This window comes from Neofelis nebulosa, chromosome 17, assembly GCF_028018385.1.
Source record: "Neofelis nebulosa isolate mNeoNeb1 chromosome 17, mNeoNeb1.pri, whole genome shotgun sequence".
NCBI classification, from domain to species: Eukaryota; Metazoa; Chordata; class Mammalia; order Carnivora; family Felidae; genus Neofelis; species Neofelis nebulosa.
Genome location: NC_080798.1, coordinates 48,896,111 through 48,913,340, shown reverse-complemented (window position 1 = coordinate 48,913,340; position 17,230 = coordinate 48,896,111). Strand labels below are relative to the sequence as shown.

The 17,230-nt window shown below is 52.9% G+C and overlaps 1 protein-coding gene across 2 annotated transcripts in view; it reads right to left on the bottom strand.

Moving 5' to 3' along the window:
* Positions 1-17,230, bottom strand: part of VAC14 (VAC14 component of PIKFYVE complex) — a 102,960-nt gene that overhangs the window by 30,244 nt on the left and 55,486 nt on the right. For both annotated transcript variants that reach the window (XM_058708543.1, XM_058708545.1), the window contains exon 14: positions 10,024-10,156. In XM_058708543.1, the coding sequence (XP_058564526.1) occupies positions 10,024-10,156 (133 nt within the window). The remainder of the gene's footprint in view (positions 1-10,023; positions 10,157-17,230) is intronic.

Below are 17,230 nucleotides of genomic sequence, written 5' to 3'. Positions count from 1 at the left end.
CTTGGGATTTTCTGTCTCCCTCTCTCTCTGCCCCGTGTGCACAAGCTCTCTCTCAAAGCTAAATAAACTTTATAAAAACTACAAAAAAAAAAAAAAAAAAAAAGGAAGAGGGTTTTGCCAAAGAGATGGCAAAACAAGTAGAAAAAGCAGAAGACAGAACTCCTGGCGACAGAGCAGTTTCCGAGACATGTTCTCCTCTGAAGCCACGTGAAGGGTTGTTCTTCCTTCATGAGGAAGGGACTGGACCTGCAGATAGCTGTGCCCATCTGTGGCGTGAGTTTACTGACGACAAGGCTGAGGGTGAAATGGACGCGGGAGTGCCATTACAGGCCAAGGCAGCAGCTCTTTGGGGGAGCCAAACAAGGAGGTTCAGATGTCCCCAAGTTCAGGAAGCCTGTCCTGTGTGAGAACCAGAGCTGGGGCACGTGATGCCCTTTCTAAGGAAGTGGAGAAAGATGCAAAACTGAGCACACCGGAAAGAAGCTTCTGAGGGGACAGAGGGGCATGGCTCAAAACATTACGGGACGCTCAGCAGGGGCCTGGAGAAAAGACTCTGGAGTGCACCTGAAATCCATCCCAGCTGAGTTTGAGAGAGAGAGGCCTGGGGACGGTGCAAGCAGCTGTGACGAACCAGAAGGTAGAACAAGTAATCTTGGAGGAAGGAGGGGGTGAGACACATCCCCTTGAGCAAGTCAAAACGGAGATTTAGGCCCAGAAAGACACTCACTGTCCAAGTGCCAGGCAGTTCCAATGAGATTATGTCATCTAAATATAGACCGGAAGTAGGCCAGGATAATGGACGAGCAGGAGTCTGGAGGGCTGGGGCCCAGAAGGAAGACAGGAAAGGACATGCAGATTTACTTGGCGTTTCACTTCTGCATGGGAGATGCCAGCGAGCCAGATGAGAGCCCTGGCAGAGGACACAGAGGCCACATCAGGAGGGGTCCCAGTGGGGGATTTTCTGTGGGTTAACAACGCTGGGGGAAAGGGAGACGTCACGACAGAGCACAGCTTCATTCCACTGAGGGCTGAGGAAAAGCAGAGTCGAGACTGGAAAGTGGGCAGTTTTCCCAAATGGCCTCCACCACCCAACCTGGAAGACAGCCAAGACACTCAGCTCTGGGGTCTCCGAATGGCTACACAGCAGCCCCATGGTGCATGTCCCAGGACTTGGGGTGAGGGTGTTCCTGGGAGTTGAAGCTGCAAACTTTTTAAAAAAATTTTTATTTGAGAGAGAGAGAGAGTGAGAGAGCGAGCACATGCAAGTGGGGAGAGGGGCAGAGGGAGAGAGGGAGAGATCTCAAGCAAGCTCCATGTTCAACGTGGAGCCCGATGTAGGGCTCAATCCCATGACCCTGGGATCGTGAGCTGAGCTGAAATCAAGAGTCGGATGCTCAACAGACTGAGCCACCCAGGCGCCCTGGAAGCTGCAAACTTTTAAAGGAAGTGCCATTATCCACTTCAGATCCTAAGAACCTCTTTAGTGGCTATGACAGCCTGGGTTACAAAGCACACGTCCCTGTGGACTGTATGTACTTCACATGGGCTTGTGCTCACCTTCTGAGGCTGAATTTAGTGCCAAGTTTCTCCCAGGCCAGGGTCTCCCGAGGTGGAACCACTGAACGTGCTAAGAGACAGGAACTCTCCTTCCATGTGGAAGTGCAGCTAGTCTGGGTGGCCTTTCACAAACTGCCCACGAGACAAACCTTCCGTGTATTTTACTGAACAGAGGGACAGGGTGTGTGTGTGTGTGTTCTTCATGGCTACCTGCTGAAGGAAACCGCTTGTGGCGAGAGAGGGGAGGACCCACACAGAGACCCCGGAGGAAACCCGAGCTGATATGATACCAGGATAAAGGAAAGAGCTTCCTGAGAAGCATTCTACAAAGAATGAATAGGACACACTCAAGAACTGCTGCTCAAGAAAGAGTTCAGAAGCGCTTTCAAAACCAAGGACACCCCTTTGTCTGTCCTGGCTCAGATGCAGCCCTGGTGGAAGGAGGCAGGAGGATGGAAAGGACTCCTAGGGGCCAATTCCTGCCACTATTTTGTTAAGATGTGACATTATCGTACCCATCAGCTACTTGCTAATTAACTAAGCTGTCTGACTTACCAAGGTCAAAACTTTGTTACTTTCCTGGCATCCTTAGGTAAAGTATAAACAGATCCAGAGAGTACTGCCGATTCCATTCGGAAACAACCTCTCAAGCTTCAGAAGGAAATTCATTATCAAGTTCTCAGCCACTGACAACAGTTCTTGACAGTCACCCCCCAGCCTGGCTGGCTGCCTGAGCCATGGACTGGGAACCTGGTGCTTCTCAGGTGTGTAGACTACAAGAAGGTGGTTTTTAATTTTAATTAAAATTTTTATTTGAGGGGGAGGGAGAGAGAGAGAGAAAATCTTAAGCAAGTTTCATGCTCAACGCAGAGCCCGACACGGGGCTTGATCCCACAACCCTGGGATCATGACCTGAGCTGAAATCAAGAGTCGCGTGCTTGGGCGCCTGGGTGGCTCAGTCGGTTAAGTGTCCGACTTCAACTCAGATCATGATCTCATGGTTTGAGTTCAAGTCCTGCGTCGGTCTCTGTGCTGACAGCTCAGAGCCTGGAGCCTGGTTCAGATTCTGTGTCTCCCTCTCTCTGCCCCTGCCCCGCTCTCATTCTTTCTTTCTCAAAAATAAATAAAAACAAACAAACAAACAAAAGAGTTGAATGCTCAACTGACTGAGCCACCCAGGTGCCCCAAGAAAGTGCTTTTAAATTTTTTTTTTTTTTAATGTTTTACTTATTTTTGAGACAGAGACAGAGCATGAACGGGGGAGGGTCAGAGAGAGGGAGACACAGAATCTGAAACAGGCTCCAGGTTGTGAGCTGTCAGCACGGAGCCCGATGCGGGGCTGGATCTCACGGACCGCGAGATCATGACCCGAGCCGAAGTCGGCCGCCCAACTGACTGAGCCACCCAGGCGCCCCTAAGAAAGTGCTTTTAATCTGAGGCTGGGAAGAACCCAGCAAGTGCCAGCACCCACACAATGAGGAGTCCAAGGTATTGCCGTGTGATGGGCACAGAATGAGCTTTCCCACTAGTCTGTTCCTGAGTCCTCAACCCCTTTACGGGTGATTCTAGATGCAAGGTGAATGGCTGGCTCCGTGGGAGGAGGGCTGCTTGGGTCACATGGCCTCCCCCTGCCAAGTTCACCTCTAACTTCCCACAAGCTCTGCTAAAGCAAGTGGACCCTTGAAACATGGAGACACTTCCTGTGAAGCTCCCTAGGCCTCAGCTCACACTGAGCAGGGCTCCCTCTGGCCAGCACTTCCTCTCCTCCCCCACCACTCCCAGTAGGACCTAATTAATCCCAGCCTGGCCTAACGAGGCCCACCACATGTGGTTTCCATTTTCCAGAAGAAAATACATACTTCTTACAGGGAGCACCAGTGTGTGTGGCAGTGGGCCTGACAGGAACAGTGTGGAGACTGCCCGGAGGAGGCAGAGCAAAGCCACTGGCCGGCCTCCAGGTCCCCAGCCCTCCAGGGCAACCCCGGGTCACACATGGTTCTGTGAGGTGCTGGGATGCAGCACTTTCCACGGGTTAGGAGACAGTGGAAATAGACCAGGTTGGGCTCTCTGGACTGCCTGAATTTTGCCCTTCCCAAAGACATCTTTGGATTTTACCTCTGAGGGCGGACTTTTTTCCTCTCCAACTCTGGCATGTCAGATTGTGCTTCCCTGCCAGTCACGTTCTCTCAGCTGTCTCCAGTTAGATCAAAGCCAAGAGCTGGGTGTGCAATACAGCTTCTGCCACACACTCCCTTCGCTATCCTCTGTCTCAACAAAAGCACCCCAGCCCCCTGGTCTCTAGGGAAGAATGACTGTGGAAACCTCTGGAAGATTTACACAGGAGCTGGGCAGGCTCACTTAAGGTCAGCAAGAAAAGAAGCTCTGAGAGGGAAGAAATTCCTTGGAAGAATTCTTCCAGCCCTGTTCAACGTCCTGCCTCCTTCCTCTCGGCTGGGGACCTAATCAATATGGCTTCAAACTAATAAAAGATCAGATTCCACCTGCATTCTGGGTAGGTACATCAGGGTCCCTTCCAGCAGACAGACTTAGGTTGGCACAGGTTTGTCAAGGCGATTTCTTTTTATTTGGAGCAAAGGAGTGCATTCCATTAAAGGGGAGAGTGGAAGAAAGCGAGCGGGCCTCACAGAAGCGCTCTCCCACGGGCTAGGGGCCAGAGGCAAAGTGTGCTTTCCTAACATGCCATGTGAACCAAGGATCTGGGGCTTGCCACTTTACCCAGATTCTTCTTTCATTAGCATCGGCACAATGGGCTCTGGAGGGCCTGGCCAATGCCCCCTGGCACGTCAAGTGGCACGTAGGAAGATGGTTAAGGGGGTTGCCCGATGCCAAGGAGCTCCAGAGGCTGGGAAGGCTTGGGAGGACACAGAGAGTGAGAAGGTGAGCTGGGTGGGGAGGGTGAGCCCATGTGGGCTGCCCCAGCCACGTTGGTGATGTGGCTCCAGCCCAGGGCCCGTCTCACTGGTGGACCACACGAGGACAGCAAAGTGGAATTTCCCAATTACAGCATGAAACAAAGCTTCTTCTCTTGAGGCCCTTCCCTGATGCAATTAAAAACAAGTCCAGTCTCCAGTGGCTTCCTAGGCCCTGGGTTCCCACCACCCATCTCAGTGGCCAATCTTCCCCCTGCCCCTGCCCACAAACACAGGGCTCTTATGTGAACCTGGAGGAGGGAGGGTAGGGCAAGGGCAGGATTAGCTGGGGTACATCTTAGGGACTGTGCTTGCTGAACTGGAGAGGTGAGAGGAAGGCCAGAATGAACTAGAAGCCTTATCTCAGGGCTTCTCTGGGTTAGGGTCTCATGGAAGAAGACTCATGACCGCTTCCTGCCTCCCACTTGGGCCCCTGGTCCATCCCCTTCAAATGTCTCATCTTAGGGGCACCCGTCTCCCCAGGAAGGGTGCTCAGGACCTCATCCACCATCAGCTGGGCTGGTTGGGGTTGGAGCCTTTGAGTTCCCAGCAGGCACTTGTTAAAAAGCAAGCATTCTCTGTCAAGTCCTCTCTGTGAGGCGGCAGGGAGGAAGAGGAGGGGGGAAGCACAGTTGGTTAAGCCAAAAGACGGCTGGCCAGAGGGCCATCTTGGCCGGCAGAGTGGAGCGTCCTGAGACTCGCTCACTTCCCAGCACAGAAGCAGGCCTTGTAAAGATCACAGCTGTTGGATTCTGCTGCAGTTCATATCACAGTTTATCAAAGGGGCTGCGTTTTCTCCCTCCTCTCCTTTTCTACTGAGTATAAGTGGCGCGGTTCATGGGAAAACAAGCCCTGCGCTTGTTCTGCTGCGGCGGCTTGGGGGGTGGGAAGAGGCCGGAGGAGGGAAATGTACACGAACACCTACTTGGGGCAGAGTTGTTTTAACGGGACCGGGGCCGGGCTGCTGGTGGGTGCTCGTGGTGCCGGGGCCCTAGGCCTGGCGTGCCAGGGCCAGCTCTCGGCACAGAAGGTTCCATTATTTCACCCTCTCTGGGGTCTGATTTCCCGTTCTCCCAGACCACCATGGGAGGCAGAGGCTGTGTCACGAGGAGGAACAAGAGCCCCCGTTTATCAGGTTGTGCTGAGAGGCGTAGCACGCATGGTCTCGTGTCACCCTGTCCGCAAAACGGCAAGGCAGGCACTGTAGAAATAGGTCACACAGCCCCAGACTGGAGGAACTGGGACTCGAACCCAAGTCTCTTTGACTCCAGAAGTTCCAGTCTCTACCTGACTCCCGAGGACCTGTGGGAGGCCCATCTGCCCCATTTCTGTGAAGTCCAGGGATGGGGGACAGGTGTGGGCTGGGGGATGCCCAGAACCCTCTGGCACCCTCGCCCCATGTGCCCTCTTCCCTCCTTTCAACTCCTGCAGCTACGAGAAGGGCCTGGGCCCAGAGCAGGTCTCAGCGAGTCTAGCTGAGATGAGGCTTTGGAGCCACTGGCTCCCCCAAGTTCAACACGTGTCTAAAATGTTATGTCCACCAGATAACAAGGCCACATGGACACAGAGGATGTCCAACTTGCTCAGGGGCCCGGCGGGAGTTCAGGGGCCCACCCCCACCCCCTTGGGCAGGTACAGCCTGGGAAAGCCACGGCGGGAGAGGAAACACTCCAGGGTCCCGAGGGAAATCACGCATCTTCCTCGACAACAAGATGCCCACCAGATGTCTGTCTTCAACAGCTCTGGGTGCTTCTGTCCTACGGACAGCAAGCACTCCTGCTCCCTGAGCTAAATGCGCTACTGCACAAACAATGGCTTTCAACTTGTCCGCCAGAAGAGTCTCTTTCTCTCTTTGCCTAACACCTGAAGGAAAGGGTTAAATCATTGTGTGTTTCTTATCAGGCCTGTGGCTTCATCTCAGCAGTCTGCATGGACCATCATTATGCTCCTCTTTAAAGCCGTCAGCAAAAAATAAGGAAATGAAACGAGAAGTAGACAGGCAGGCTGACGCTCCCGACAGCTGGTCCCCAGCAACCTTCGCTGAAGGCTCTCACTCCCTGTCTGATCACAGGAAGGAGGAGGACAGCACATGTCTTCAAGCCCTCCTCTATGTCTGATGCGTGCCGTGTGCACCCTGAGAACCTGGGCTGGGGGGCTGGGACTGTGGCCCGGGCTGGTCAGTGGTGGCCTGGCCGGCAGGCTTAGCAGGCAGCAGGTCCAGAGAGCTGGCACTACCCAGAGGAAGCAGGTGCTGGTGCTGCTTCTGGGGGGATGGCAGGCTGGACAAACGAAGCAAAGGACTGGGAGGGATAAGTGTGAGGGGCCCAGCCATAAGGATCCCTCCATCCCAGCCCACTGGGTTCCTGTGCTAGTGCCAAGGGCTAGAAGACCTCAGGCTGTGTGGTGTAGCAGTGAGGCACGGCCTGGGGCCAGGCTCGGTGCCCAGTGAAGCCCTGGTGGGGTCCACGAGGGGTGTGAGCCCCGGAACAGACAGCCAGGCTGGACACACTAAGCCCTCAGGAGGATGAGGAAGGAGAGCCCACAGGCCCAGAGGACCCTCTAAGGAGCTGGGCTCCAGGTGGTCCCAGCCCACAGGCTGTACAGGGCCCCTCAAGGTACCTGGCCCTGCACTCTCTCACAGAAGGGATAAAGTGGTGGGTGCAGAATTAGCGGAGAGCAAAGGTCTGCAACGTGGCTCCCACCAAGCCTGGCAGGCATGTGGCTTCCTCAGTTCCCTTCTACAAAATGAGGATTCCCATCAGCCCAGGCTGCTAGGGAGACACTAGACAAAGCAAGTGAGGCCTCACTACCCTAGCGGCTGTAAGTGGAACATGGTGTTGGCCACCAGGTCACCAGCTTCTCAGAGCCTAGGGCTCCCGAGCGGGTGGGGAGAACACGCACGTGTGCCCACGGTGCCCACACTTCTGCCTGGTGCCGTCTGGGGATGCTGCTTACTGCTCTGAGCTCCTTCTCTCCGAGCCCCTGATGGAGTGTGTGAGGCTGGTAGAGGATGGAAAAACCCATTACAGTCCAGTTCTCCAGGGGGAGGCTAGTTACAATTGCCTTCTTCAAAGGCCTCTCTCTCTGCTGGTTCTTGAAAGGCTTCCAGGCAAGGAGGGCTCATCAAGAGAACTGACACGTCTGTAATTTGGAAAACCACATAAAGTAAACTGTCACTCCTGTGGGGCTAGACCATCGCTTTCCTGGTGGGGGGTCTCCTGTACCACTTCTAATCTCCACTTCAATCCCACTGACTGTCCAACTCGATGTGAAGAAAAGCTGTGCAAATCTTCTTCTGGCCAATCAGGATAAGAATCCAATCTGTCCCTCTGTAACTGTGGTTCTCACCTGGGATGATTTTGTTACCCAAGGGGCACCTGGCAATGTCTGGAAACATTTCTGATCATTCCAGCTGGGAGGGCGGGGGTGCTGCGGACATGAGTGGGCAGGGGCGGGGGGTGCTGCCCTAGATCCCACAGCAGGACAGCCCCCAATGCCAACGGCGCTGAGCTTGAAAAACCCTGCTCTATACGACCTCAGAAAAGCACGAGGGCAGTGACAGACTTCCACTACCACGGGGATACCTTTTGGTGGTCTGGACCATCAGAAGCCCCTTCCTCCCAACGGGCAGAAACTTTATGGTCCTGCTGTTGGTCCTTCTGGCCAGGCAGGCCTGCCCCCTCCTGCAGCTCAGTCTTTTGCCTCGTGCCCTCAAATCACCCTCAGCCCTCGAGCTAGGGCCTTGGCAGGCAGTGTGGAATGAAGTGGCCAGGGGCCTGCTCCTCGCATTTCCCTCCCTCAGCTTTCCTGGTGGCTGGGCAGGCTCCTGGCAGACCCCTGTGGGGCCTCATCTCCCCTCAGTGCCTCCTGCCACCCCCTTTCACTTCTTCCCACCTCTCAGGTCCTTCTTCTCAGCCTCCTCTCCTGGCTTCTCCTTCTCTCCCCAACCATTACACACTGGAGCTCCCTAGGGCTCAGTGGCCTCAGGCCCTTTCCCTTCCGCCTCTGCCCCTCTTACCACTGACCGTTCTTATTCCCTAAGAAGGAAAGCCCCACAAGGACGGAACCATCTAGGGTGGTACTCTGCAGAGTCAGTATTCAGTAAATATCTTGTGAGTGAATGAATGAATGACCATGTTATCAACTTCTGGATTTGTATCTTGGCCATAGGTCCCTCTTTTGAGAGTCAGGTATAGCAACCTGCTTCTTCATCCTCCTTTGATGTCACCAAAGCAATTTAAACTCAAACACGGGACCCTCCTTCCTCCCTGCTCGTCCTCCAGAGCTCCCCTCTCAGGGACTGCCACTACCAGCCACTCCGTGCTCACACCAGAGTCCTGGGTGTCATTCCCAACACCCTGTCTCCTCAGGCCCTCAGGTAATCGGTCACTAATGATACTTCTTACGAATTACAGAATGTCGCTGCTTCTTCCCATCCCTCTACCAAGCAGTCACCATCTCCCACTTGGACAACAGCCTCCCATCTGGTCTCCTGAACATCCGCCTTGCTCTCTCCACCCACCCCTGAAACACAAATCTGGTCACACTGTCCCCCTAATCCCAGCCCTTTCAGTGGCTCCCCCTACCCCCCAGCCTCTGGGTGAGGTCCCCAACCCATGGTGTGTCCAGCAAGGCTGGGCCCCTCTCCCCCTTGCCCTCTGGATCACAGCAAGATGAACTCTCCACGCTTTTTGATTTGAGGGCTCTGTTCAGGCTGGACCCTCTGCTGGCAATCCCCCTTCAGCCCCTGGAGCCCGCAGGTGGCCTCAGGCGCCTTCCCGACTCCATGGACCACACTGGTTCAGTTTCCTGAGCATCCTGGACAGCTTCAGTACCCAGCACCCCAGCTGCTTATTTCATGGGTCAGGATGAGACCCTTTGGTGACTTAACAGGCAGCCAGCCAGGGCTGAGAACTACAGTCGTAGAGCATCTGAGGCCACTGAGACTACTCCAGAAAACCATTCCGCCTGGCTTTGTTGGGAAGCCTGGAGAAATTCGTGCCCCACCTAGATTTTGGTGACCTGACAGTCGCTCTTCTGGTGACCTGGCTCCTTGGAGCCGATGGGGAGGCCAAGGGCCAGACTCAGTCATGCTGCTGCTGCTGGGAGTTCTAGAGGTCTAGGAAGGACTGTCCAGGACAAGGCTCGCACGACTCAAGAACCCAGTTCTGCCTGGCCAAACCCCATGCTGGCAGCTGGGCACCTGAGTACAGCCCCGTTTCATGTTCCATCTGGCTCACCTACTTTCTCCCCCAAAGACTCCAAACAAGGGCGCTTAATGAGAGGACATTTAACCTCAGGGGAAAAGCGTCCCAATAAGTGAAAACCTCATTTGGGTGAGAAACGGCGACATTGACCTGTCTCGTGTTGGCAGCACCAGCCACCCGGTGTGAGGGAGGCTTGTTTCTTCAAGAACAAACGCAAAGGAAAAGGAGGGAAGAGAAGTGAAAGAGAAAATGCTTGCTCCGCCCTCTTGCAAGGGTGTGACATGAAAAACCGTGGCTGTGTGAGGAAGAGAAGGCACACAGAGCCTAACCTGATGATGAAAGCACCTCGGACCTCCAGGAGCTTGCGTTCGCTGCTGAACCTCTTGAGAAGGTTGATCATGAACTTATAAAAGTAGGAGTTCATGGTAGGGGTGGAAGGAGAACATTCTAAGCCTTTGGTACCTGCAGAGAAAGGGGCAGAGCCGGGATTTACTCTATGTGTCCACAGGGTGACGGGACCCCCACAGATCATAAACAATTGTAAATGCCAAAAAAGGCGGTGGTGGGGTCTGTGTGTAACAAGGTGATGGAAAAATCTTTAATCAAAGTCCTCGGGTTAATGGCAAAAAGGCAAGGGCTATACAAGTATGTATAAGCAAATACAACTTTGCTTACTGCACAAATACCCATTTACCTGTCCACCTCTCCAGCCAACCCCCAATTACTTACTGAACACCTTCTATCTGTAAGATCCACTGGTATGTGTGCTAGGAGTTTTTTTTTTTTTTTTTTTTCTTAGAAAACAAACCTGTACCTATTATTTCAGTAAATAAAACACACCTGGGCTTCATTTTGGCTCATTAAGGACACATGACAAGCGAAAGAGAAAAAAGGGGTGAAAGAGGCACACGACACCAAAAGTCAACAAAACTCACACTCCTTTCCCAACAGTGCTCACGAAAAGGTATACGATGCGCGCACCTGATGGATCGAAGACAGCACACACTGACAAAATGTTACCAAGGGCTTCAATCTTCACTCAGTGTTTTCAAATCTGTCATTTTTCTTCTTTGGGCCAAGACGCTCATTTAGACTAGTACTCTTAAAGTCTAAAGACTTTCAAAGAGCAGAGTTGTCTTCAGAACCAGAAGCACATTCGGGGTATCCCTCTGATATGTATCCCAGCTGAAAATACACTAAGGGCCAGATTCAGCCCCTCTCCCAGATCCAGCCCAGCCCAGCTCCCCTCCGCAAGGTATCCGGCATGGAAGGGTAAGAGCAGGGCTGATGGAATGCCTGGCTGATCCCCGTGTAGTATATTCATACAGCTATGGGATTTCCTCGTCTTTCTTTTGTAACAACACTACTGGGAAGAGGTGTTAGAGACAGTAGGAATCCTCATCCCCCCTGCCCAAGGCACTAACAGGGCATTTAAACACAGACACACAGACACACACACCAGCTTAACAGATACAATCCACACATCATAAAGCTCATCCTTGTAAAGTGTACAATTCAGTGGTCTCCAGTATATTCATAAAATTGCGCATTGATCACCACTAATTCCAAAACATTTTCATCACCCCAAAAAGAAATCTCGCACCCACTAGCTGTCACTCCCCATTCTTCCCTCCACCAGCTACTGCCAATCATTAATCTACTTTCTGTCTCAATGGACTTGCCTATTCTGGACATTTTGTATCAAAGGAATCATATAGTATGTGGCTTCTTCCACTTGGCATAATAGTTAATTAAGGTTCACCCATGTTGTAGTCTGTGTCCACTCTGTATTCATTTTTTGTGGCTGAACAATCTGCCATTGTATGGATATACCACATTTTATCCATTCATCAGTTGCTGGACGTTTGGTTGCTTCCACTTTTTAGCTATTAAGAATAATGCTGCAGGACACCTGGTCGGCTCGGTCAGTAGAGCATGAGACTCTTGATCTTGGGGTCATGACTTCAAGTCCTACATTGGGTGTAGAGCTTACTTAATTAAAAACAGAGAGAATAATGCTGCTATGAACATTCATGTATAAGTTTTTGTGTGTACAGGTTTTCATTTCTTTTGGCTATATACCCACGAGTGGAATTTCTGAATCCTATGGTGCCTCTATGTGTAAGTTCTAAGGAACTGCCCGACTGCTCTCCACAGTGCTGCACCGTTTTGCATTCCCACCAGCAGGGCGTGAGGTTCCAATTTTCCCACATCCTTGCCAACACTTGTTATTACCTGTCTTTTGATTATAGCCATCCTAGTGGAGGGGAAGGTCATAAAGATTTACTGATATGCTTCTTTCTAAAAGTTGTTTTTTCAAAAACATAGCTCTTACATTTAGGTCTCTATTTTAATTTTTGTATGTGGTGTGAAGAAGGAGTCTGAATTCTTTTGCATGTAGATGGATCTCCAACTGTCCCAGTATAACATGATATCGGCTTTCTTTTTTAGATGCTTTGTTTTTTTTTTTTAAGGTTTATTTGAGAGAGAGAGAGAGAGAGAGAGAGAGAGAGAGAGGCAGAGAAAGAGGAAAGAGAGCACCCCAAGCAGGCTCCTTGCTATCAGTGCAGAGCCCAATGCAGGGCTTGATCTCACAAACTGTGAGATCATGACCTGAGCTGAAATCAAGAGAGTTGGATGCTTGACTGACCGAGCCACCCAGGCGCTTTATTTTTTTTATATTGTATTTTTGTCTAGCTTTATTGAGGTAACATTAATGTATAACATTATATAAGTTTAAGGTGCACAATGTATTGTTTTTATACATGTATACATTGCAAAATGATTACCATTGAGCTGTGGAGTTAGCCAATACCTTCATTTGTTTTTTCTTTGTTCATCTGTCCATTGTTTTTTGTGGTGAGAACATTTACAATCTACTCTCTTAGCATTTTCCAAGTATAGTCTTTTTAAGTATAGTCTTACTAATTATAATCACTGCTTTTATGTTAGATGCCCAGAACTTATTAACCTCTAACGGGAAGTTTGTACCCTTTGACCAACATCTCCCCAACATGGCATCTTAAGAGCCAACCAGCAGTTACCATTTACTGAGGACTTACTATGTGCCACGCATATCTAAAACCTTTACACACAGTATCTAATTTAATCCTCAAATCAATACTTGAAAACATGTGCTATTATTATTCTCATCATATATGTGGAGAAGCTGTGAATTAGGCTGAGGATTAGCCAAAGACACAGAGCCGGTGAGTGGTGGTCTCTGAGCCCAGGCAGCTGGTCTTCAGGGCCCATGTTCCCAACAGCTACACAGGCCGCCCACTCCTGGTGCTTGGGGAGGTTTGGGGTTAGTGAGTTAGGAAGCAGGAGGCAGAAGAACGGAGCTAAGACCCTGCCAATACTGAGGACACAGAGACAATGATACTGTCTGGAGAAAGCACCTGGCCGCCGCCCTCTGGGAACTCAGGGACGACACTGGGGGAAGCAGAGTGGCCGACAGAGACATCGGGGCCATCACTTTCCAGGCTGGCCTCTCTTTGGCTCTAAGGCCCTGACTTCCTCCCCAGACCAGGGAGAGGGTGGCCACACGCCTGCATAAAACAGGGAACCGAGCCTGGCTGTGTCAGGGGCATCTCCTCCCAGAAGCATCAGCCCCAAGCACAAAACATGAATGTGTGGAACCATCCACAGTACCAGAAGCAAGCCCTACATGGGAGCCCCAGGGGCTGACTTCATTAGATGCCAGTGGTCAGAAGAAGCAGTAAAACCCTCCTTTCAGTAGTTTTTTGCTCAACTCAGACTTTCCTTACGTCCTTGAGTGCTCCTGGTGGGGAAGTGGCTGGGAACTGGAAAAGGTGCCTTTTTGTTTCACTTCTCCCAGCTGTGAATCAATCTGTGAGCATTCCTTACCAGGAGTCACGCCTTCAAACTACTGTCCTCTCTCCTGAGAACCTCTACACAGCCCCCTTGAACTGCGTGCAAGGGGCGAGCCTGGAGTAAGAAGGCCAGTTCAAGGGCAGGCCTCACTGAACTTGATGTTTGCAGTGTGTTGCTCTGGGTCCCTGCCCGGAACAGCCTGGCCTGGGAGGTCCTGAGTGACTCTGGAATGGCAAACAGTCTCTGCTCCCTGGCCCAGTGGGGCTGTTTGCAGAATCAAGTGTCACATTCTTACAGATTGAGTTACCCTGGGCCCAGCTGGGGCTGATCTCTGAAGAGGTGGCTGCAGATACAGCTGTTAAAGTACCTCCTCCCTGTCCCCACACTGCCCACGGTGGCCTGGCTGCATACCCCCAACACTGGCGGTGTGTGTGGACTGGAACCTTCTCCTGGGTGCTCATTTGTGATGGCTCCCTGTATCCCTGTCGGCTTGTTTCTGTATACGTAACCTCCAACCTACATCATTTCCAGGCTTAGGACCATTTGGGTTCCAAAAGACAGAGGGAACCAAACAGGGAGTGATCATAAATACTCCCTGATGCGGGGCTACAGTCTCCATTTCCAAGGGGCCCGGTATCTCGGGCAGGCGGAAACATCAAGCATAGTGTTTTAGAGCAAGGCTTGGGAATCCATTAGACCCGGTTCAGATCAGATGTCCACCGCTTACTAGCGGCACAGGTTGGGGGAAGTCTCTTATCCTAAGCCTCGGTTTCTTCATCTATAAAGTGGGGGCATTAAGAGCCCCTATTCCTTCAGCCAAAAAAAATTTATTTATTTATTTATTTATTTATTTATTTATTTAATTTTTTACTAAGTAATCCTTATGCCCAAGGTGGGGCTTGAACTCACTACCCTGAGATCAAGAGTTGCATGCTCCACCAACTGAGTCAGCCAGGCACCGCCAATAAGAGCCCTTATTAAATGAGACAACACATTGAATGTACTGGGACCGGGGCCTGCCACACAGCCTGTGCCCAATGAACGGGGGCTGCTGCTATTTGCAAACACGCCATGACTCCGACAGAGCACTGCAAGGGGCAACCTGTTCCCATTCTCTGGGTCTTGGAATGGATGACTGAGGGCTGGGGGACAGTCTGGAAAGTCTCTGAGTGAAGAGATTTCAGATCTGGGACACGTTCACAGTGCTCTGCTGGGAGGCAGGGAGGCTGTGAGGAGAAGAGGGTATGATTGTCTGTGACTCCCCCATCCCTGGCCCCACATTCGGGGAGGCAGATCTGTCCGTCTCTCCGCTGATGGCTGGCCTAAGACAGCAGAAGGAAAGGCTTGGGGCTGCTCTGAACACATTCCTGGTCTTCTCAGCCAAAGCCCCCTCTGGGCCACACAATCAACTCTCGATGTCCAGGCCTGCACGCGGCCCCTGGCGCTGAGGCCCTTAGTGGGAGGGAGGAGGAGGGCAGAGTGACATCTGGGAGAAGCCACGGCAAGTGACTCACATTCTCACAGTAGTGGTTGCTGGGAAAACTTCCACAGCTCAGCCCTCCCAGCGCTCCCAACTGTTTAAAGGCTACAAAGAGCAAACTGAGTGGGGGGCCGGGAGCCTGCCTGCGACCCAGACCAGGCTTATGGGAGTGTCAGGGAGCTACTGGGGCCCGGCCTGCTGGGGCCTGCAGCTGTTGGGGTAGGGAATTTTGTTCCTCAGGCTCCCACACCAGAATGGACTCTCTCGAGGAGGAGCCTCTGCAGGACTGGGCTGGGAGCCTCAGAAAGCTCACTGCAATCCTGGCCCAACTGTATAGAAATGGCAGGTCCGGGCAGGAGAGGCAGCCCTTCCTGAGTGGGCTGGTCAGGGACGGGGAGCAGCTTAGTGCTCACCGAGGACAGGGTGAGGACCTACTTGGTCTCCTCCTGCCTCCGTTTCCCACCGGCCCACCACTTTTCTGACTAACCAGCCCCTCAGGCCCGGCTGGCCTGAGTCAGAACCTGAGAGATGTTCTCAGGCAGGGCTGCAGGGGGAAGAGGAGGTGGGGCGGCGAGTCAGCAAACTCATGCCGGGAGTGTGACTACATGGATGATGGGCCTCTCTCAATGGAACGAATTTCTGCCCAACTGCAGCCTGTTTCTCCCCGTGGGAGTGCAAAGTGCCTCGCTGGCCATTTCTGTCTACCTCCGGCCCTCCATCACCTCACTCTCGACAGCTGGGCAGGGAATCGGCTTCTTTTCTCAATAGCTCTGATAAAAGCCAGCTCTGCCGGGCTCTCCTGCAGAGTGGGGCCCCAGGGCCGGGTGCTCTTTCAGAGTGGAACCCTGGGCTCAGGGCTTCCTTTAGGAAGGGGCAGAGCCTGGACAGGACCCCAGCACCTGATTCCGGGCAGGCCCTCCAACACTGTGCTTGGGGGAGGTGCTGGGACGCCAGGCCTGGGACGCTTTTGCTCGGGTGGCATTGACGAACGCAGTCTTCCAGGCCCACCAAAATGGGGTGTGAGCTGGGGCCCAGGAAGGGGGGTGGCTGGGAACGACCTGGCCTTGGGTCTCAGGAGAGTCACACTCTTCGAGGGGCCAAGGAGAGCAGGGTTTCCATTCCCCGATCCTGCCAAGGACTAGCCCCTCAGCTGAATGCCGCCCGCCTCGAATTTCTGGTTTGAAGTCTGGAGAAGTGGGCTCTGGCAGGAAGTTCACGTGACTGCTGGCTGGCCGTGGGGCAGACAGATGCTTTCGGGAGCGCTCTGTATACAAAACCGGGCTGGTGGGGTGGGCGGCCAGGGAGCCAGCCATGCAGATGTTGCTAAGTGAAACCTGATGTGGCGACATGAGAATCTGCAGAACGTCTCACAAACAACCTTCCCTGGGATGTTTTAGATTGAGTTTTGTGGCTATGACGCGAAGGAGCCTCACATGTCAGGATAAAAATAGCTCTGGCCTCAATAGGCAATGTGAGTTACAGTTCAACAAAACCAGATGCGAAAACCTTAGTGGCCCAGCCCAGACCCAGCAGGGTCCCTGCTCAGCTCCCCACCCTCTCAGCCCCTTTCCTCTCCCTCTGTGGGTTGGGGCCCAGGTGCTCGGTCAGTCCCTCGCGTGGTCATCTCGATCTGCCACCCAGAGAGCGTAGAGGAAAGGCCAGGGGCCCAGGGCAGATCCAGGGCTGGTTCCTGTCTGTGAACTTCACAGGGATGAGGAGGCTAGCACAGTGCCTGGCACAAGAATTGCTCTGAGGAGGGGGCTGCATGACCGGGAGGCTGGCATGGAACCCAGGGACGCAGGTGGGGAAGGGGCAGCCTCCCCCACAGAACCAAGGGGCCAGAAGAAAGGGAGGCCAACGCCTGTGATACAGGGGGGTCTTAGGAGGCATGGAGTCTGCTGAATCGGACGGCCCAAACCCCTCAGCTGCATGGATGAAAGGGTGGCTGAGATGCTGCAGCCGCGGCACCCATGGGACTTGATCCAAGAGGCAGTCACTCTTTTCTCCAAGCCGGCCCAGCTGAGGCTGGGGAGCCCTCTGCCCCCGGCAGCAGCCCAAATCTGGGAGGCTTTCCGGCTGCCTGGTTCAGAGCAAGAGATAAGCTAATGGGCCACGGCAGGGCCCAGGAGGAACTTCCAGCTGACCCGGCAGGAGAGAGAGGCTGCATCAGGAAAGACTGCTGCTGAGTCGGGGCCAGGCCAAGGGCAGCACTGAAGGGA